The sequence below is a fragment of the Aotus nancymaae genome, unplaced genomic scaffold (assembly GCF_030222135.1).
Source record: "Aotus nancymaae isolate 86718 unplaced genomic scaffold, 86718_ANA_hifiasm-v0.15.2.pri h1tg000103l, whole genome shotgun sequence".
NCBI lineage: Eukaryota > Metazoa > Chordata > Mammalia > Primates > Aotidae > Aotus > Aotus nancymaae.
The window spans coordinates 3,126,584-3,150,140 of NW_026988518.1; the positions used below are offsets into that span (position 1 = coordinate 3,126,584).

General features: G+C 35.5%; 1 protein-coding gene across 3 annotated transcripts in view; it reads left to right on the forward strand.

The window, feature by feature from the left end:
• Positions 1–23,186, forward strand: part of DPYD (dihydropyrimidine dehydrogenase) — an 865,822-nt gene extending 842,636 nt beyond the window's left edge. For 2 of the 3 annotated variants that reach the window (XM_012458470.2, XM_012458471.2), the window contains 3 exons: positions 2,558–2,701; positions 17,950–18,090; positions 21,756–23,186. In XM_012458470.2, the coding sequence (XP_012313893.2) occupies positions 2,558–2,701; positions 17,950–18,090; positions 21,756–21,926 (456 nt within the window). In that variant the 3' untranslated portion in view covers positions 21,927–23,186. The remainder of the gene's footprint in view (positions 1–2,557; positions 2,702–17,949; positions 18,091–21,755) is intronic. The other variant, XM_012458472.2, reaches the window with a different exon arrangement.
• The last annotated feature ends 371 nt before the right edge of the window (positions 23,187–23,557 follow it).

Below are 23,557 nucleotides of genomic sequence, written 5' to 3' on the forward strand. Positions count from 1 at the left end.
AATGAACCCAATTTGATTTGGAGATGCTTGATGAAAGGTTGAAGGAGCAGTCACTGATATTTGGTATTTTTGTGCTTTGAATTTAAAAAAATTGGCAAGTTTTCCTTTTAGTCCATTAAATCTTCTAACCAATGCACAAAGAAAATCCTGTAGGAATCTTTATGTTAAATTGAGATTCTCTCTTTAGGACTAATTAGAAAACCAATTAGCACATTAGAAACTTAGCATGTTAGCCAGGGGAAAGCTGTATAACATAATTTATGTGTGGCAAATGTGGTCAATCATTGTAAAAATGACAGAAAATATCAGGCTGTTGGATACTTACCCTGGCTATATTATATTTAGCATCCAAAGATTTTCAAGTATTTATTATTATTATTACCGTTGTTGAAACAATTTGAAATCATTATGGTTTAAATTTAACTACATTCATTGTCTCCATTTGGATAAAGAATCATCTAAATATTTTTTAAAAATACTATCCTCTGATGTATGTTTAAAGGAAGATAGATAAAAAGTTCCAAGAATAATTTCTTTTGAACTGCCTTTACAAAACTCTTAGGTGAAATTAGATAGTGTTGAGTAAGGTAAAACCCAAACAGGGAACCATGTAAAACCCAACAGGGAAAATAATGATACCGATTTTCATGGAGCCTGCTAACATGAGGCATCTGCTAGAACCAGAGGTCATGTTTCAACACTCAACCATTCTTGATAGTCTTTGAGTATATTAGATTAGGATTCAGATGCCCTTGGTGTATAAGAGAAGCATGCAGGGGTGACATTCTGAAGATTTATATCACAAGATTTATATCGTGGACATGCGCTCGCCACCTTATGTGGTGTTATCTGGACCCCAAGGGCATTTCTTTGGCAACAAGTGTAATCCCTAACACCTAATCTGCCCCAAGGAGCCATTTCATAAGAGGACATTTCAAAAAAGCATTGTCTTTCCTATAGTAAGGATGCTTATATATGTGATAAGGAGGACTTGTTTTATACTCTTATTTATTTTATGCTTTAAGCAAGTCAGTATCACTTGTTTTATAGCAAAATAGATACAAAATATTATCTCCCTCCATCATATCATTTCATATTACTGCAGCCATCAAATATTATAATTTAGGAAAGCATTAAGGTGTAGAGATGAAGTACACAGTTCTAATCTAATTATATATAAATTAATTTGGCATTCATAACATTGTTTCTATTTACTTGACTTGTTGACATAAAACTAATGAATTGATAATAGAAGTAACAATCTTAGATATTTCCACATAAATATGTTCTTTGCTATTATAAATTTACAGTTGCAGTTTGCAGTTCGACTTAATTGGAACATGGTTTAAGTTTAGCTTACTTACTCTACTGAGATCTCTAGAAGACCAGAGAACTCATTTTCCTGGGGCGTTATGCAGGCTGAAATGTGGAGGCCAGTGTTTTGAAACAAGTGTGATTTTTCACCGAAATACTTGCTAGGTCAGAGTTCAGGATGACCTTGGAGTACTGTAGTTTTCCAAACCACCATCAGCTAAATAAATGGGCTTTTTTCTGCAGGAGAGAGAGGGTATTTTTGCAGTCTTATGAAAGAGACCTAGCGATTCCAGGTTATAGGACGACACAAAACATTTGGAATTCAGTGATGACTATCACCAGCAGTATGTGTCAGTAAAAGTGAAGATCAAAGGTTCTAGAAGAGGGGAAGGACAAAGTGAAGAGAAAATAATTGTGGGATAATGAATGGTATGAGGGCATTTTCGTGTTAACTTGAAACCACTTAGCATTTTTCCGTGACGCCCAGGTATCTTTCTAAATGAACTTTGTAAAGTACAATTGAATAACCTTGAAATTTAAAGCACCGTGATGTGATTTTGAATACTGATGGAGTTTGTTTAAGCACTATAATATTTCCTCTCCTTTTCATTTCTATTTTTGCCTCCATGCAAAATAAAATTTATTTTCTATACAAAGAAATCAATATTTTTACCATTTTGTTTTTCAGCCATTCCAGTAAATTGCAATCAACATTAGTTACAATGTTTAAAGAGATGTAGTAAGAATTTGAACACAATAAAATAGAGATACAGATGAGAACTTTGGCAAAGTACCTTTGCTATTGACAAAAGCATTTGTCAGGGACTACAACTGTGTCTATATCATGCTAAAAACCTGATGAAGGGGAAAAAAGCATCAATAGGTTTTACCTTCTGTCTATACAAACCAAACAAATGGCTTAACTAATAGCTATTGTTTTAAGTGAATGGGTTTGGTTTGCCATCGTGAACTTTATTCCATTTAGAAATGTATTTTCATTAACATTTGTATATGTAATACATACATATTTGGTAAAAGTATTGTACTGTTGTGTTCTTTTTAATAATTAACGGAACCTGATACCTAAAAGACTAGTGGTCCAAAACAGTGAGTGAAGACCTAGTTACAGTATACAGGAAACAATCCCTAGACACACATTTGTTTGTAGATAATATTTATATATCTTCTCATTTTTCTCTTCTCTGAGCTAATACATTTTCTTATTTGTGTGTTTTCCTTTTAGAAACTGCCAAGTTTTGGACCTTATCTTGAACAGCGCAAGAAAATCATAGCAGAAAACAAGATTAGACTGAAAGAACAAAACGCAGTTTTTTCACCACTTAAGAGAAACTGTTTTATCCCCAAAAGGCCTATTCCGACCGTCAAGGTAAAAATTATGTCAACTACATAAGTATGCCTACTTTCTGGTTAAATATACAAATACAGTTAAAATGTTTACTGCTTAAATGTGTCACTGATTTTGTTTTAGAAATACAAGATATGCTTAGAAAAATTTGTCTATGGTGAAAACTACATTTAAATTATAAAATGACCTTTATTATTTGCATATTTTATACTTTTTTAGAATACTGTCAAGCATTCATTCCATGGAAATTTTTACATACATTAAATGTGTCAGGAGATAGATATTAAGATGAAATTCCTTGTTTACTTATAGTCATTTAAAAATTATTTTAATCCATAATTAACTCTAAGAGATATTATATTAGTCATGTAGTACAACTCAATTACCAATAAGCACATCAATATCAATGTGGTACCTAGAACGTTTTAGGAAAACTTTCTCTGGTTTGACCTCTGGAAAGCCTGGACATTTATTTGGGTCTCAAAGATTATTTTCTGGTAATAACCAAAATTACCATTAAGATGGAATTATGTGTATATGTTACCTTTCTTGCTTTTTCCTTAAACTTTTCATTCTGACAGAAACGTACATTCGCATGCAGTTGTAAGAAATAATACAGAGAGGCTCTGTGTACCCTTTATCCAGTTTCACCATTGTAGCATGTTGCAAAACTACAGGATGATGTCACAACCAGCATACTGACACAGGCACACTCTACCAATCCTATTCAAGTTTTTCCAGTTTTACTTCTACGTCTGTGTTGTATTTCGTTCTGTACAATTTTTTCAAGTATGTAGGTTCGTGTATCCACCACCACAGTCAAGATACAAAATAGTCCCATCACTGCTAGGATTCCTCGGGTAGCCCTTTTGTAACCACGCCCACTTTTCTCCTGCCCTCCTTCAAGACGGTATTGTTTCAAAGCAGTCATAATGAGAAAACAGAAGGTGTTATTGGATGGCATTTTCTCTGAAATCATCATCACTAAAATGTAGTTTGGAGTTACTGAAATTCACTCTTCTATATTGGATGACAATCTACTCCCACATCTCCATTTTCTGTTTAATATCAGCTGGAAAGCTTGCTCTTATGTGCTCCTAAGTAGACCTCACTGAAATTCATCTTTAGCAGTCAACTGGAGATTGGAACCCTTAAAAATTCCCTCTACCTATGAAGAAAAAACAATGTGGATCATGCTAAAAACAGTGGAGTTTAGACTCAGCGTTGCAAAGTTTCAGCAATACAGGGTTCTGGAGGGAAAAGGGAGTGGGTGACCACAAAGTATACCAGCACTGTAATGCCATCATTCTAAATAAAACGAACATTTGGGACTTGTAACAGCATAAAAGCCCCAAATCATCTCTTGAATTGTTCTTGTTAAATTATTTTTGTGCTACTAAAAGAATGAACTGAACAAACTGAACACTGATAGAACGCAAAGGCCAGAACCTACAGCCCTTCACAAGCCTTTTTTCCCCAAGTGTGGCTATGATTACTATATGATTTGGAGTTAAATAGGAATTCTCCCAGCTCTCTCTCTCTTCTTAATCAATTTGAATTAAACGTAAGATCTCCATCTCTAGGCATCTCTTCCTTAGGTGTAAAAATTTCTAAACAAAGATATTATTTATATCTAAAATAAAAGAAGTGCAAGATGATAATGAAAGCATTTTGACCTTTTCTAGCCCTCAAATCTTTCAGGGATTATATATTAAATACTGATAACCTAGACCAAAAACAAAACAGAGCAAACAAAAAACTACTGTGATTGAATGAAAGCGTACAGATCATCAATCAAAACATAGCAACTCAGAACTAAATAAACCAAAGAAATGTGAAAGTCTTGGATATAGATAAAGATTTCTGAAGTGACATTGTAGACACCATCTTACCAGCATCTTAGACTTCATCGGTGTCAACATGTTAATGGGCTGCTGTGGTAGAATTCCCCAATGTCTGGTGGATTTTCCACTACCTTGGCTTTCTCCCCAGAATGTCCGTACTCATTCCACCTGTTGTCATTTCTAGGCAGATGCTGTGCCCTGTCAGAAAGCAAAGTGGTAGCTGACAGTGGCAAGGTTTTGGGAGAAGGGAGAATTTTCATTTTTTATAAATGCAATTATCTCTTCGGAAAATTAGAGATTAAATTTGTTATAACAAATGACTGTATTATAAATATAAAACTTTGTATATTTGTATTTATATTATATTATAAAAGTTTATGTCTGTGTATATACATATACATACACACACAGAAGTTTTAATTTGTGTAATCATCTCTAGTGAAGATTTATTTTGTGATATGTGATTTTGCCCTTTCTTTATTTGCTTAGGTTTGCCTTTTCTACCATAAGATTATATCAATATTTACCCCATCTAGTGGTTTTAGGATTTTAATGTTTGTATTTTACTTGAATTTCTCTAAAATTTGTTTTACTCTAAAATATCAGGTACAGTTATAACTCAATTTCTTAAATTAATGGACTCAGTTGTTCCAAGACCTCAATATTTGCATTTTAAAGTGATCTCTTTCATCTCTCAAATTATGATTCAGTGACAAAAATGTACCATAAATTGCATCATTTACTTTATATTCAAATTTCAACCTCTCAAAATGTTCTAAAACTTTTCAAAGACGAATCAAAAATGATTAGACAATTCTAATAAGGATGGTCAATCTCTAGAAAAAGTCTTATGCCATAAGCATTCAACCAATAATAAATAATTTTTAAATCTTTATAAATGAAAACTTTCTATAAATGAAAACTTTTAATTAAATTCAAAATTCTGGGTTCTAAGCTTCTTACTTAATTAATACCAAAACTAAGATACTCTTTTTACACTTCTACAAAGCCAAAACTCTTTCTTGCCCTGTAGTGTTGATTCTTACTTTGAAATATGTTTAATATGATTCCCTTTTCCTTCTGATATTAACCTGAAGGTGGGCCTTGAGGAGAAAATCCCAGAGTTCAGACAGCAGTGTGTAGCCTCATGTGATGGAAGCTGAGGAACAAGTTGGATAAAGTAGAAGAGGACTGAAAGAACATGATGTTAGTGTCCGTATTCACCTCTCTGCTTCCTTCTCTCAATATAATCTTCCTCTATGATAAATCTAAACTTTTCCTACACAATGGCTCAACTATTCTCCATCCCAGACATCTGTTCTGTGCTTCACACCTGTGTCACTGTATCTCTTGGTTACCTCCACCTGGATCATCTGAACAAGGAGCCGAAGGGCCATCATACTTAGGACTAAACTGATTCCCATTCCTTCCAAACCTGCTCTTCCTCCTGAGTCCTATGCCTCAATGAACCCCATGTTACCTAACTCAAAAAGCTGCCATTCAGCCTGGATGTCATCTTATTACTCATCCTGTTCACAAGCCAGCCACCAATGATGGTTGTTCTTACCTCTCACATCTCCCTCCTTTTACATTCTTTACACACTGCTGAGGCCTCAGTGTGTTGCTTACATAGTCTTTCCTGGAATTCTAAAACATTCTATTAACTGTCCTGCTTTCTTTTGTCCTCCTTATCTAATCAAACCTCCAACTATTATGAAGGAGTCTTTTAAAAATTCAGGTCTGTTTATTTTAGCCCTGGCTTAAAATTCCCCCATTATAACCATAGTCCTAAGGTAAAGTCCTTAGCATAACCTTCAGACCCAACACATTTGAGCTTTTCCTGGCCTAAGAAGCAGCTTCAATGAAATGATGAAAAGTCGAATCCAGGAGGTGATAATTTAAGGAATGAATGAAGACTGAGAAAGTAACAACAAAGTGTGCAAAATATGCTTTCAGTAACTTGAGAAAGGTCAGAAGGAAAGGGATAAGAAGAGGAATGGAGTAGAGGAAAAGATCGTTTTCTTTATGTGAGAAAGAGCTAGACTTGCATGTGCTTACACATGTTTAGGAGAGAATAGCTGAAGCTGCCAGAAAGGGCATGATTAAGGAAACCACATCTTTGGCAAGTAGAGAGGGAAAGGTGTCTACACAGTACATTAAGATATCTTGCATAAGAGGAGAGACGTGTCATGAAGCTAAATTTGGACTTCCCAGTGTCATTTTAGTAAGCAGCCATATTTAAAGAAAGTTACTATAAAATGTCTTCAGAAACTATTGTCCTCATTGAAATACAAAACAAAGTTTGTAAAATTTTAGCAGGTTATATTTATGGTAAAAGAATTTCCTGAATTAGGCATGGGACTACTCTGTCACACTGCCTAGGTTCAGACTATGGAATTGCCATTTCATAGCTGCATGAACTTGCCTTAGCTAACTAATCTGTGAAATGGAAATAATGAAAGTATCTGCCTCATAGGGTTATAAATTAGATGATGTGTGAAGTGCTTTTAGCATGGTGCCTGCACCAAATATGTCCTAAATAAATGTTGCTATTAGCTATAATATTGGAAATGAACAGGTTGAAAAAATCTGCATTAAGATTCATTTCCATTTTATTCAATAAAATGAACGGAAGAATGAAATAGAAATACATAAAGCTCTGGAGGCCAACAAAGTTGGAGGTTTTGAAGAAGCCTATATATTTTCCAGGAAATCTTTATTGCATACCTACCATGAGATAAGCAATGCACTGGGAATTGAGCATCTGTAGGGCAATAAACAAAACATACACAGATTCTGTCCTCATAAAGCATACAGAATATAGAAAGAGATATTAAAGAATCACACTAACAATATAAAATCATATTTTTGATATGAGCCACACAGAGAAAATACAAGATATATAGAATCTGTTTCCTAGTGAGACCTAATTTAGATTGAAGGGACTGATGAAAACCTCCCTGAGGAAGTGACATTTAAGGAGCCCTATAGACAAGGTAGGGATTAGAAGGGAATGGGGAACTGAGAATATTCCAGGTATGCCATAATGTGGTCCCTGGATGTGGTAGTTGGCCATGGTAGTGGAAACAGAGATGAAATTAACAAAGTCTTGTTAATTCTTCCTCCGAGACTCAGTGATTCTCATTATATTAGGCATAGGTATAGTAAAGAGCTAATAATGGGGCTAACATGTCCAGTTATTTATGGTTCCACTGAGATAAAGAAAAATAAAAGATAATGAGTTAGGGTTTTGATCTTAGTGTTTTAGGTTTGAGGGGGGTTTTAGGTGTGGAATGAAAAACTTAGATTTGAGTGTATTGAAATTGATAAACTCAAGGGAATTGTGGGTCTATGCCGGAGAACATAAAGGAGAAGGAACTGGCATTTCCAAGGCTCACTATGTTCCAGACCCAAGATAGAAGCTGCACATGTATTTTCTTATTTCTTACCTAACCTAATACTCTGCAGAGGAGTAGGGAGTTCTGAAGGAGCAAATGTGAAGAAGTGATCAAAGAGAGAGAAGGATAACCAAAATAAAATGATTGTGTGGAAGAAATCCAAAAAGTAAGATCTTAAGAATAGGAAGATGGTCAGAAAGCACCGATTGTTTTACAAATACTTTGTATTGTTTCGTTTTTTCTCACACATGCAATCAATGAAATTCCAACCTGTAGTTGGTAACAGTTGTGAAATTCATCCATGTATATGTTTCTTCATTTATCCAATGATCATTAATGTGCAACCACTAGGTTCCAGTACTATAACAATCACTGGCACAAACCAGTAGTAAAACTCCCAACTCTCATGGATCTCATAGTTTAGTCAGGAGAAACAGGCAATGACAATAAACAAATGAATACATAATATGTCAGATGGTGACAAGTGTAATGGAGAAAATAGAGCAAGCTTAGGAGAATAAAAATTACTAGACTACTGGTCAGGGAACACCTGCCTGTTTAATGGCATTTGGGCAAACACCTAAAAAAGTGAGGGAATGAATGATGTGACTATCTGGGGGAAGACCATTCCATTCAGAATGAACAGAAAGTGCAAAGACCCTGAAATAGCAAAGTCCTTGGCAGGAAACCAGTGAGGCTTTAGGAAGGAAGACTGATATGAACTGGCTTATTTTTGCAAAGGCTCTTTCTGGCTGCAGTGTTGACACAGTATGCTGGAGAGGCAAGGACAGAAACAAGGAGACCAGTTAGAAGCTATTGTAACAATCCAGGCAAGAGGTTGGCAGGAGGGAGAATGTATACTGGATAATGTCAGAAGGCTTCCACTCTATTGTTTGAAATGAAAAGATGTGTGTGAAAGTATTATGCACAGCACAGTTCTATTCAAATGTTGGGAGCCACAGTTATTGTTATTTTTATACAAATCCCTGCCCTTTTTCCCATTATTTCAGACCCCATCTGGATGATGTGGCTGTGTGGTTTTTCAGTCCACATTGATATTAACAGCCACGTCCCCTTTAAGAGTCATTTTCTCTCTGCGCATGCACAGACATTGCTTCCTGTCCTTTTATTGTGGTTGTTGTTGCTGTTTTTTAGCACACATCCAGGCACACCGTGTATTTGCTGCTACATGATTACTTCAGTGTTTTCCCTAGAGTGTTTCTTCTTTCTTGACATACCATTTTTTCCTACTTCCCTTTTTCCTGGAGGGCCTGCGTTATCTGTTTTCATGCTTAATATTTTCTCTGTCCACCCATCTGTTTATTTTAGCTTGTTTCTTCCCTCCTCTCTGCTGGCCTCTTTATAGATTCCTCTGTTCGATAGTTTAAACTCCATGACACTGCTTTGTTTATCCTCTCAACTTCCACACTACATTATTACCCATCTGCTATAGAAAGAGCCCCAGTGTCCCACAAAGTTAACTAAGCCCCCCTTGTCTGAACAAGTTTTTCAGTCATGCATTCAAGTTTCTAATCTACCCCATCTTCGCTGGTTACGAATGCAACAATAATATTTCTAAGCAAGCCGTGCTCAATAGATCTCATCTTTTGTCCTTTTTTCCTTTTAAATGCCTGCTATGACTTAATGGTCTATTTCTTCAGAGGTAGGCCGTTTCAACATCAGTCAATCAGCAAGTATGTATTTAGTATTTACTATGTGACCGGCAGTGTGCTAAGGACTGCGGGAGATTCAAAAAACAGGCGCGGCATGGTCCAAGGCTCGAGGATGTTTGCAGTCTCGATGGAGGTGTAGCACTAACATATATTTATTATGCACTTGCTGCAATCCAGAAATTGCGCTAGAAACCGGGAATACAACGTGAATTTTAAAAAGAAAGACGTCTATCCTTATGGAGCTCATAGTCTAGCAAGGGAGAAAGACACATGTTAAAAATTATTTACAGTTCAATCAAATATGTACAAAATGCTCTGGGAAAACAGAAGAGTGAAAGGAATTAGTTCTGCCTTGGGTAATTGTGGAAAGCTTCACAGAGATGGTGATATTTAAAATGGAGTTTAATAAATTAGTGTTAATTAAGCAGAGAATTAATAATAAAAGCTAATATTTATTGAGTACTTATGAGGTTTCAAGCATTGCTACCTGCTTGCGAATTAGCTCATTTAATCCTCACAATAACCCTACGTGCTATTATGGAGTAAGCAATTGATAAACAGAGAGGTTAAATAACTTTCCCGAGGTCACACAGCTAGGAAGATATCAAAGCCAAGATTTGATTCCAAAGGGTAGCTCTAAAACTTGGGCCCTTAAACCTTGTCCTCTACTGTCTCTCATGAAAAATAGAAATAACAAAGAAAAGGAAGGTGGCATTTCAAGCAAATCAGTATGTTTGCAAAGCGCAGTGTTCAAACGTACTTGTAATATGCAGCCATGGGACCTTAAATCCAATACACAATTCCTGGGTCAAGCAGATAGTGACATCTAAATGGTAGACTCATTCTTTTGCTCAATTAGAATTCATAGAAAGCACAGAACTGAGAAGCAATAATGAGGAAAATAACTAGGTTTTATAAATCAGTATTAATACCATAATATAAAAAAGCAATGGGGTCAACTGATTAAACTGCCAAGAACTTTATCTGAACATCAAGTGTGGTTATGCTCAGTGTTACGCGGTGACTAGGGGTCCTTGAGAACTAGAAATCTTTGCTAAACAACATATATCCTGATTCTCCTAACCCCTTGAAAGTAAAAAAGAAAATGGCCTCAGAGGCCCTTCGTCCTAACCCTGGGAATGATCTGGTGCCCTAGGGACAGCCTGGCATCTGCATGATTTCTTTTTTATCAACATCACATCTTGATTGCCAATTCATATTAGCATAGAATTTACCATGCATATTGCCATATTCTGAAGCCACCAACTTCATAAAGGAAACAGAAAAAGAGTCAAGAAGAGGCTATCAGAAGCAATACTGGAAGGCTGATGGGGAAGAATGAGATAAAAGAAGAGAAAGAGACCTGACCTCCAGCAATGAGTATAAAGATTTCCTTCTACAAGATGAACAAGGACCTTCTGAAGAAGCTCCCGACATATTCTACAGGTTCACCTGTGCTAGAGAAAAGAAACCAGACAATGCCTCCTACAGGAGGCAGGTTTGTTTCCTCGCTGAGAGAGCTGAAGTGACAGTGTGCACATTTGGCCCAGTTAAACGAGAAACGTGCTTTATTCCCAAGCAGCATATAACAGAGACTTGAGAGTCTGCCAAGACTTATAAAGTCCCCCGAATGCTTTCCACTTCTGTTGATATATATGAGAATGAATTCTCATTCTCTTTATGAAGCCAGGAATGTATCTCTAATGTCTTTGAATTTCTGGGTAGGAAAATGAATGGTTTAGGGGCACTAGTGATGTTTTCATCTCTTCTTCCTGCTGCTTCTAGTAAGAGATGGACTGCATCTTATAAGACTGGCAAGACAGTGTTGGCAGGACACCAGTCAGCCTGATCGAGTGCTTTATTATTTCAATTGAATTGTGAAAGGAAGGAGAAGAGTACTCAGATAAAACTGTAAGACCATATTAGATACCATGGAGCATAAAGAGGAGAGAACAGAAAGAAAAATAGTGGAGGACTTACCGAGCAATTTCCAGAAGATACCAGAAAAATGGGCTGGGAACAATGTTAATATTCTCAGTTGTCTCTATACCAACAAATAGCAGATGAAAATGATCAAACTGAACTTTAAAAACTGAACAGAATATAGTAAAATGATCCCTGAAGTCTTATGGGGACTTGTAGAACTGTGATTCCTGACCAGAATATGGCGTGGAAAGATGTATCTTGTTTGGAATAAAGGGGTCTGATGGAAGGGCTGGGAGAAAAGCAGTCTCTATCAGAAAGGTATACACATGCATGGAAATCCACAAACCTGGGGTGGAGTATGGAGGAAGCAGCTGCAGGAGAGTGAAACAAAAGACAAACAGAAATGTTTCCCTGGGACTGCATCAAAGACCTCGTAACCAGATGGTTAATAGGGACAGGGAAGACAAGAGGAGCGATGAAAGCCTTCGCAGACTTCAGATGGAGATCTCACTCCACTCAACGCAAAACGTCGGAAAAATTATTGAATTGCTTTGTTGGAAATTTAATCTCACAAAAGAGAGAGAAGCAATGAGGGTACTTGCTGCTTTGGCCTGTTTCTGGCTACAAAAATCTGTTTGAAGAAAATGGCAGCTAAAGGAATCTTGAAGGGAAGTAACCACCCCACATGAACTAGAGTTCATTAGGCCAATGGAAGGAAGTCCGAGCTTAGAAATGCAAGTATCCCACCTTCAGTAAATCTAATTTCAGGAAGCTCAGAGAAAACAATAGATATTATCTTACAGTCAGCAACTCTAACCTGAAGATGGATCGGGAAAAATGAGAAGCTGAAAAGTACAAGTTTGATGACATAATCACTATGTTTCCTAAGAAGTGAGAAAAAGGCTTTGCATTTAGGTAACTCAGTGTTTGGTGCTCATATGAGAAAAGACAGATCACATTATCAATGATGAAAGTAAATGGGTGCCATCAAGATTTAAGGATGGGTCAGAAGTGCTACAGTCTCAAATGATCTGAGTTTGGAGAAAATATTAGGAAAAAAAGGCACATATTTTGTCTTTTAAAGGTAAAAAAAAAGAAAATATACCCACTACTTAGAGCAGGTGATACACTGTTAAATTATAATTAGAGAGAACTGTTTCACTCCCATTCTTTCTAGAATCCCGTAAAGAATGTTCTTAGAACTGAAAAAAGTAGAGAAAAGATATTTGAGAGTTAAAACCTAAGATACCTAAGGACATTGTAAAAACACACTTACCTTCATTAAATGAAATTAAATCCAAAGTGTTTTGCAAGAGATTAATACTTTAAAGCCTGAGCTCATCCGAGATAGAAAAAATACAGTGATCAGGGCCACAGATATGTACTGAACCAACTTTGTTCTCATCCAATCCTTACCCATCTGATTCTCTCACTAATAATTTTCCTCTCACCCAACCCTCTCTCACGACTTCAATTCCAAAATTCTCACTTGCTTCTATTTCGTCTCTTGATTTACTTGCTTCTCTCACCCTCCCTGGCCAACCTACTACTTCATTTTCTGGATTATACTTTGTCTCTGCCCTCTACTCTCAACATATTCAAGCTGAGTCCTTAGTTATTAGAGTTCTACCAAATGTAACATCGAGACATCCTGTTTTCTCACTGTACGGTACCCCTATCTGCCTTCTGCTAAGAGGGTACATATAGACTATCCAGAATAAGGTGCCTGCTATATTTTTAAGTGCTTTTATAAGAGATCATTATACCACACTGATGAAAAATAAATGTTGCTCCAGGTTCTTTACCAAAGAAAAAGGTGGATGTGCTAGAGGTAGTAGGGAAAAGATTCCAACAGACCGGAAAGATCAATATCTAACCCCAAAGGAATCCTACAAAGGTCATTCAGCTTTTGACTCGGGAGCATTAGTAAAGGAAGAAGTTAAATCAGCAAAAATTTGCTAAGAGCAAACCAAATTATCTCATTTTCTGTTTTGAAAGATTTACTAGAGAAGAAGTGAATAAAGCATAAAAAGATATGACATTGGTAATGGTACAGATAAGGAAATACTTAAATGATTAAATAGCTACATCCAAATAATTTAAATATTGAATGTTTTTAGGTTAGAAGTCATAGTTACTGCCCACAGCATGCTGTCCTGGGTCCTGGTTTTTGAAGGACACTTATTTGCAGGAATTGTAGTAAGTGCAGATGGTCCTGAATTACAATGGTTCATCTTAGGAGGTTTTTTTTTTTTCTTTTACTTTACGATAGTGTGAGAGCCACAGGCATGCAGTAGAAAGTGATATGATATCTGCTAATCAAATGTGAAAACTTGAAGCTAGAAAGAACTGTTATCATGCCAGATAATCAGAATTTGAAAATCCTTCAATCAACTATTAAAAATAGGCCACAATTAATAAATTCATATTAGTCATAATAAATTCAGAATGAAACATCAGGGACAGAATCAGGGCTCTCTAGTTCCTCACTCTTTGGTCTTAAACTTTATATCAAACAGAAACATTGACTGGTCTATTTAAAAAAAAAAAAAAAAAACTAGGCCGGATGCAGTGGCTCACACTTGTAATCCCAGCACTTTGGAAGGCCAAGGCAGGCGGATCACAAGGTCAGGAGTTTGAGACCATCCTGGCCAATATGGTGAAACCCCGTCACTACTAAAAATAACAAAAATTAGCCAGATGTGGTGGTACATGCCTGTAGTCCCAGCTACTCAGCATGCTGAGGCAGGAGAATTGCTTGAACCCAGGAGGCAGAGGTTGCAGTGAGCCAAGATCACACCACTGCACTTCAGCCTGGGCAACAGAGTGAGACTTTTTCTCAAATAAAAATAAAAAAATAAAGAATTTAATTATCTCAAACAAGTAATAAGTTGACAAAAATGTTATCTTGGAATTGTGCAGTACTTTGCAACATCAATTCTTTGAACACCTACATTAAAATTAAATGTTATCATCTATAATTTAAAGGATTTAACATTGCTTTCTCCACATACATATCCACATATAAACATTTCCACTGATCAGGGATGGCTACAACATACTGCTGAACCTTTATACATCCAAACTCCATGTGGAATAATGAATATGGGTTTCATGATCTCCACAGATGTTTTACCAAGAGGGACTAGACTAGCCATATGTGATTTACTGATTTTATGCATCTTTCAGCCAACTCCAGATTCCAGGACGTCTACTCAAGGGTATTCATAAGCCGGTAGTACTACCTGGAGGCTTTGGGTTTTAAACGAATGTCCACATTCTTAGCCATATGGAATGATTCTTTTTTTTTTTTTTTTTTTTGCTACTCTTTCTCAAAATTATTTAAAATAGTTATTCTTTCATCTTCTTCTAGATGAAGAAATAAATACAATTTTCTTAAAAACTATAATGAATAAAGGATGAATTGTTAACACCATGTGCTAATAACTTCTAGAGGCTTCACATTGGTTTCATATTAAACAATGATGTTTTAATAAATGACAACAGCAAACCTCCAATATGAGTAAAAGGCAGATTTAATGTACACAGAATCTGGACTCGCTCCACATAAAAATTTCTTAGGCATATATAATGTTTCTTTTGAAGAAGCCTTATACCCTTGCTGACTGCTTAGGGAGTTTCTTGTGTAATCATCTTTTGAATATTTATTGATGATTTTAGTCATCATGATCTGACTCAGTGAAACAAATCTTTAAGCTGATTAATTTACTAGGTTGAAAAAATTATTTTCTATCATGTATAAATAACCTTTTACAGCCAGATAGTGACCTTTTGCATTTGTTATTTTAAAATAGTACTGGGAAATATTACACATATCCAGATACTTTGACTATGATTATTTTGTATTTAAAATATTCATATCAATAAAAATGTTTAGTAAAGTAGCTATTACTTCATCCCACTATGTGCCTACTACCATATTACATGTTTAGTATATAGATATATAAAATTTATATTTATTTTAACAACTATTTGAGTACCCATAATGTTTTAATGATCTGCAGAAACAAGATATACCACATGAGATACAAAGATGAATAAAGCCTACTAAGAGACCACAACATAGGAAGCTAAATGTAGAAAATATTCATAACCTGAATTAGAATTTGCTAAATAGAGAATAACAAATGAGTCAGCATAGCAGAGTGCTGATGATCATGGTGTTTGAAGTCAGGCAACACTGGTTCTGAATCCCTGCTTTGTGATTTACTTAATTGTGTACTTTAAATCTCAGTCACATCATCAACTATTAAATGCATGAGTTTTAAGTGAGAAAATGTGTAAAAAAAATATGGCACTGGCCTGAAATATATTAAGGACTCAAGAGGTATCTGTTGTCATTAGATCCACATAATAGATAAAATACCATAGGTCGTCAAAAAAATTTTTTAATAAAGAGGAGGAGAGAGGGCAAGGAAAGGAAGAAAAGGTGAGGAAAGGAGAGAAAGAAAGAGGAAGAATCAGAGATCACATTCTCACATTTGGATAGGAAAGGAGAAGGAATGATTAAGGAAATCTTAGTGAAGTAATGGCATTTGAGATGTCTTTGAAGGATGCTTAAGATTTTGCAAAGTGGAGTTAGGAATGAAGGGTATTTTAGAAAGAGGACTTAATATTAGACCTCATATGGGTCAGTTGAAAGGAGTGTCCTCCAGTGTAGCTGAAGTGCATGGTGTTTGAAACTGAGAAATAAGATAGAAAAAGACATGTTTTCAGAAAACCTTAAATGCCAGCATGGTAAGCCTGTGCCTAATTCAACAGATTTTTTAATAAGGTAGTGAGAAATTTAGGCTGTGTCTTACACCGTAGATTAAGATGGCAGCATTACGCAGTGGGAAAGGAAGAACGTGAGGGTGAAACTTATCAAGTAGTCCCTTACAATTGCATTAAAAATAATGAGAAATTAATTAATAACACTTAAAGATGGCGGTAAACATGTAAAGGATTTAAAAGATATTGCAGATCCAGAACCTAAACTAGAAAACAGATAAGAGATATTGGAGCAAGTTATGTAGTGAAACATTAACTATGAAATTCCAAGACTGGAAAAATCTTAAATGCCGTCCACAAAACTAAAGAAATACAAAGAAAGATCCAGTTCGTGTTGATAGTAAGTTCAGTGAGTAATGAATTTGCAGTACCAATCTCTAATGACAATGCTCAATATGCAGCTAATAAATGTAGATCTTGAGTTTATGAGAACATTTCAGAATGGAGATATTGATTTGGATATCTAGTGCCCACCTACAAATAGACAACAGTGTAGTTGAAATTAGAACTTCAACACATGAAAAAGAAAATAGGGAAGACAGTATTGGACGTTTTCTAGCATCTTATCACTTGGGAGATACACAAAGAAAGGAGCTGTATAAAAATGTAAACTTTGTCTCAGTTTGAAATTCCATGATAATGAGTATACTGTAATGTAGAGATCAAATAGAAAAAAAAAAGGTAAAGAAGGGTAAACAAGATTATTAAAAGAAGAGCAGAAGATGCAATACCAGAGAGAATATGGAAAGATGGTTTTAAGTAAGAGTCAAACCTCCTTGAACATGGACCTTGAATTCAAACAAGATTCTCATTTCAACAGTTAAAAACAAAAGTAAAAATCTTGACAGCATGCTAATTTGACATTGCTACATTCTTTTGTTTTGTTTTATGAAGCAAAATGTTTTTTATTGTTGATGAAACATAGTCTGTGCTTCACATATTAAGCACACTTCCAATTAGTATGAAGAACAAAGCAATGTGTAACCACATGAAAGATCTTCAATGATGAATGAAGAAAATTCTAGTTCTTTAAAAGTAAAAGAGCATCTGACTTAACTATTGGATCAGCCTAATTAATTAACATAAATTGGAATTTTTAAATAATGTCATATACTCTTCAATACATGACAGGTGAGTATGCTATCAAAGCACTTTCTAAATGAAAATCTAAAGTCCACACACAGTGATATAAATGCATAACATTCACACTAGTATTCCCCTCATTATGAGCAATCCAAAGTTTTCTAGTATAGTGTATTGCCCTTTGTCACTATGGATTACCTTTGGTTCTTCAAGGTCCAAAAATGAGAAAAAGTAAGCCACAACAACTCAAACGGGTGGCATTTATTCTTTCTTTCCACAGAAATGCTGTTTTCAATTATCTAGTCGAAAACCTGTTGAATGCAGTGAATTAGGTCTTGTATTTCTAAGCTAGGCATGCATATTACCCATCTTTCAGAAGACAAACATCTAAGCTATAATTATCATAAAAAGCTTATCTATGAGAATTATGCTATCCAAAGTCTCCCAAGTTAATATAATGCAACATTGTATAAAAACAGGAAAGTGTTGAGTGATATTATTACATGAGAATGTTTTAAAATGAGCATACTCAGTAATTCAGTGACTATTTTTAGGACATAATAGGAAAAGCACTGCCATACCTTGGAACATTTGGTGAATTGAGCAATGTAGAGCACGTTGTGGCTATGATCGATGAAGAAATGTGTATCAACTGTGGTAAATGCTACATGACCTGTAATGATTCTGGCTACCAGGTAAGAATGCTGCTGGAATTAGAATGCTATGAGACATGTTTCTTCTGGTTTTTGTGGCAGAAAGCATCTTCTGTTGCTAAGTGTGAAATTTAAACCAGTGGTGCCAAATATTGCTCTTCTGAAACAGTACATCCTTCTGTCACCCTTGTAGCATGGTCTTTTTTTTTAAAGAGAAGTTGTAACTTTTACTAATTATGCCAGCATTAAATGCACAGAATTATTTTTATATCATTTCATTACCCACAACATTGGAGGGAGAAATCCAACTGAAAAGAGAAATGCACACAAAATTGTGAATCCTAGGAAAGCATTATGCTTTAATACAGAGGAAAGAGAAAAGAACTACCATTTACTGCCATTACGCTGAAAGGATGATTCCTTCTGCCAAAAGGGAGTTCTCTTCCATTCAGTATTGATTAGGCTTTTACTGCAGTCAGAAAGAAGCACTTTCCCACCTACTAGTTGTATAGGTTGGTCCTAGGAATTCCTCTGAAGCTGGAAAAGCCAAAGAGATGTATTTTCCCTCAGGAAGTGAGCCATAGCTACTTTTCAGCTCCTCAGCCCTCAGCAGAGAGTCTACCACAGGACAGGGGTGGGGGGAAAAGAAAAACTGGGCATTTGACTCTTTCCAGCGAGCAATTCTCTTGAAAACACATTCTGTGAATTTCTCTTTGACTTTGAATTTGCTTCTTCATTTACTTCCTATATATTTATAACCTGCTATTTTTTAAAGAGTTTAGCACAACTATGACTTTCAACTGGTTGAATTTTAGAAATGAATGAAAAAATGATCATAACAATAGTTTTACACGTAAGTTTCTTCTCAAAAGCCTGATTTATTGTGAAAGTAAGAGAATTCCTTATGATACAGAGTTTGGAGAAAGCAAATTTTAAAATTTTGGAAAACTACTAAACTATTAAAAATTTCTAAAAATTATACAGTATTATTTTTATTGTATTTTTCAAGCTGTAATAAAATATGATTAACTGAAAAAAAGATCTTTTTAAGAAATAATCAATGGAATGTTCTAAATTCATAATAAAATATCCCCGTTTTTAAAAAGAGAAGTTTATGTACCTTATTCAAACTAGGGGCATATCCCATACTGCTCATGGTGGGATTTTGCATATTCTTATGACAAACGTGTTTTAATTTTAAAAACTATTAATTTTTCTTCCTAATTTTACAGTTCTGCGCCAAATTTTTACTCAATTTATCACTTTTTTCTATCTAAAAGGTGTCTTAACAGTTATTTTTAAATACTAATCATATCACATTTCTTTCATGTCATCTTTCTAATTAACCAATCAGAGATAAATCAAGAAATCCTGTAACTATCATAGCATCAGCTCTCTAATATCTTAAATCTTAGAACTTATGGCTCCCATCTTGGAATTCTAGACTTTGTACAACTTCAGGAAAAATATTCTTAGTAATAAGAAAGAAAATCACAATTATGCATTTTAAAAGACCTAGAAAGTCCTTTGATTCTTCTGTCTCCGAAGATAAAAATAGAAAATCAAAATTTTTAAATGAATGTAAAGTTTTATATGTTTGCAGATTTTCAAAGTATATTTCTAAGCATTAGTATTAATTTTTATCAGTTACTTCATTGAGTTTCCATTTATATAAAAGGGTACATAAAGAAAAGAAATCGTTTTTATTCATCCAAACAGCAACTTGAAATGTTGTTTTACAGAACATAGCACCAATTTGTGTGGAGATATATTCTCATGACTTGCTATAGCTATAGATCTTGTTGAAATATGTTTATTTCCTTAAAGACCAGACTTTAAAAAAAAATTAAGGGCCAGGCGTGGTGGCTCAAGCCTGTAATCCCAGCACTGTGGGAGGCTGAGGCAGGCAGATCACGAGGTCAAGAAATCGAGACCATCCTGGCCAATATGGTGAAACCTCGTCTCTACTAAAAATACAAAAATTAGCCGGGTATGGTGGTACACGCCAGTAATCCCAGCTACTCGGAAGGCTGAGGCGGAAGAATCACTTGAACCTAGGAGGTGAAGGTTGCAGTGAGCCAAGATTGCGCCATTGCACTCCAGCCTGGTGACAGAGCAAGACTCCGTCTCCAAAAAAAAATTAAGAAACTGTCATGATTTACTCTCTGAAAATATTATTTTCATTTACATGTCCATAAAAGAGAGAAAAATATGGTTGCATGTAGCTTCATTTGGAGGAGGGAATTTTTTAAACAGCAAATATATATATGTATATACGTATATATATATTTGGATTATAACATTGGTATGAGACAGGAAAAAAATCAGAATCTTGAATTACCTGAAAATGTAAGATTTGCAGACCTGGCCTCAAGGGGTATTTTGGGGATGGGGAGACACTTAATGTCCCTTATAATTTCCTCAGCTCTGACTTAGTCACTTCAAATTAGTATACAGTCTGAGTAAAACTACTGTATTTATTTTGCAAGTGAGACTGCCAGGCAAGTTTCCTAAACCCCTCTGACACCGTGATCTACCCCTACATAGCTGCCCTGAAATCCCTCCTAGATAGAAATCCTGTAACTTCTGCTAGGTCTTATGTTTCATTTTCACTATTGAAATGTTTCTCTTTAATGGGCAAATAATCATCATATCTTCTTCAATCCTCAAAAAAATCTCAATTCTAAATTCACACTAGGTATTTTTAATTGCTTATTCTACATTGCTTCATGGAAAGAAAGAGGGAGGAAGGAGGGAGGCAGGCAGGCAAGAAGGAAGGAAGGGGGAAGGGAAGGAGGGAGAGAGGGAGGGAGGAAGGAAGGTGGGGAGGAAGGAAGGGAGGGAGGGAGGAAGGAAACAGAAGAAGACGGGGGAAGGAAAATTGTAAAATCTGTCAAAACCCTAAACAGTTTCAGAGAAAGAGGGAGGGAAGGGAAGGGGAGGAGAGGAGAGGGGAAGGGACGGGAGAGGAAGGGAGGGGAGGGGAGGAGGAATAGAGGAAGACAGGGGAAGAAAAATTGTAAAATTTCGGAAAAATCCTAGTTTCAGCACTGGCTGCCTGGCCCTTGTTCTCTGGGCTCAGTAATGGCCAGGACAGGACACCAGTTGTCCTGGCTCTCTATTCAGTGCTTTTTCCCCTTCATGGCGGACAGTGACTAGAGTCAGTTTGGAAATCTTCAAAACTCAAAGCTCGCTGTTAAGCTAATTTTTTTTCTACTGCTTTCTTCTAAAAACTACATGCATTATTTGAAATCCAAACAAATGTATTCATTGCCTGAGAATCTGACAGTAACACCTTTCTACTGTCAAGAACTAGGAGTGTGAGGAGGAAAAGGAGAATGTGTGAAAATCCCCCAAAATCCACAGGTAGAAAACGCCCCAACCTGGTGGAACTGGAAAGACCCGAGCTCTGCTCAGAACAAAGAAAACTGGAGAGTTACTAAGTTATGACATATTTTCCTCACACAATGAAGAAAAATACCCCTAAGGAATTTTAAACATTGTGTTTTTAATTTAAAAGGATTTCTTTTCTCTCTCCTTTTTTCCTCCTCTGTCAGCTCAACTGTTGCTATAGTTGCACCACAGAGCTGGACGTAGTTGTCTCAAAGTGCAGCTCCACTGCAGTGGAGAAAAATGTTCATGCTAAAATGGGGACATTCTTGACCTTTGTGGTCAGTGACATCAGTACCCTCTATTTCTGTTTGCAGGCTATACAGTTTGATCCCGAAACCCACCTGCCCACCATTGCTGACACTTGTACAGGCTGTACTCTGTGTCTCAGCGTCTGCCCTATTGTCGACTGCATCACAATGGTTTCCAGGACAACACCTTATGAACCAAAGAGAGGCTTACCTTTATCTGTGAATCCGGTGTGTTAAGGTGATTTGTGGAAACAGTTGCTGTGAACTTTCATGTTACCTACATATGCTGATCTTTTAAAATCATGATCCTTATGTTCAGCTCTTTCCAAATTAAAACAAATATATATTTTCTAAATAAAGTATGTAATTTCAAAATACATTTGTAAATGTAAAAAAATGTCTCATGTCAATGACCATTGAATTAATGGTCATAAAATGGAATAATTCTTTTCTGAGGATAGTAGTTAAATCCTGTGTGGCAGTTAATTGGATGTTCACCACCAGTTGTCTTACATGAAAAATTAACGTTTTTGTGGCAATTAGTGTGACAGTTTTCAAATTGCCCTATGCTGTGCTCCATATTTGATTTCTAATTGTAAGTGAAATTAAGCACTTTGAAACAAAGTACACCTTAGCATACAAGAAAATGTATCCAAGGAAACATTTTATCATTAAAAATTACCTTTAATTTTAATGCTGTTTCTAAGAAAATGTAATTAGCTCCATAAAGCACAAATGAAGAAAGTCAAAAAATTATTTTCTACAACAGGAAAAGAAAGCCTAACATTGGGTTTGTAGAACCTTATTAAGTAAAACCCTCTTTGCTGAAATTGCTTCTTTTTGGTGTTGGATACTGATAGTGAGAGTATTTACTAACTAAATGCCATTCACTGCTCATGCCTGAGATGGGATCCAAATTCATCCTCTTTTAACAACTATGTTTGTTCCTAACAAAATAAGATGATAGGATAGAGCCTGGTTAAAGCCACTCTTTTGCTGTGCACATACCTGCTCTGACAGGTTTTAATAGTTACCTTCATGATTATAGCAACTAATGTTTGAACAAAGCCCAAAGTATACAATCCTGAGTCATGTGCTTCATTATTCAAGAATGAAAAATATAGCATTGCTAATATATATTAAATACGCCAAATCAGTTTGACTACTTTCTATTTTAGTGTTTATGTTTAATTTTAAAAGTAATGAAATGAAAAAAGAAATATATTTTCTTATATCATTAGATAATATTTTTGTATTTCTCTATTTTCATAATCAGTAAATAGTTTAATATAAATTCATTTATCACCTCTTCATGGCATACTTCAATACCAATCTATAAGTAGTAACTCAGAAAGTAACAATCTATAGTTAATTTCTATGGCAAATTCAAGAGCTAGAAAAATAAAATGTTTGATTATGCACCTTTAGAAATGCATATTTATCACAAAACCTGTAATGATTGAATAATATCAAATAAAATATCATATGTATTTTAAACATGGTCTTTTGCTGACTCTTTTGTAAATGCAATTTCATATAAACCATTTAGATTTTGAAATAGGGCAGTTTTTGGTTAGTCCTATGAGAATTCCATCCAAATATAAAACCCATGGTAGTTTAAGTAAAATGAGGGTGATAACCATGTAGTTACTCAAATGTTTCACTTCCTGTCTTTCTTACCCAGCTTTACCTACTGAATTAGATTCTACTCTACCAAAAGGCATCTTTTACTGGGAACAGGCCAAGATTCTTGCCAATGGCTGCCTGGAAGTGCCAGTCTCACTATATGAAGTACACATGTCACTTAATATTACTCCTTGGATGTGATATTAATGAGTTATATAAACTGACTCTCTTTGCATTCTTGT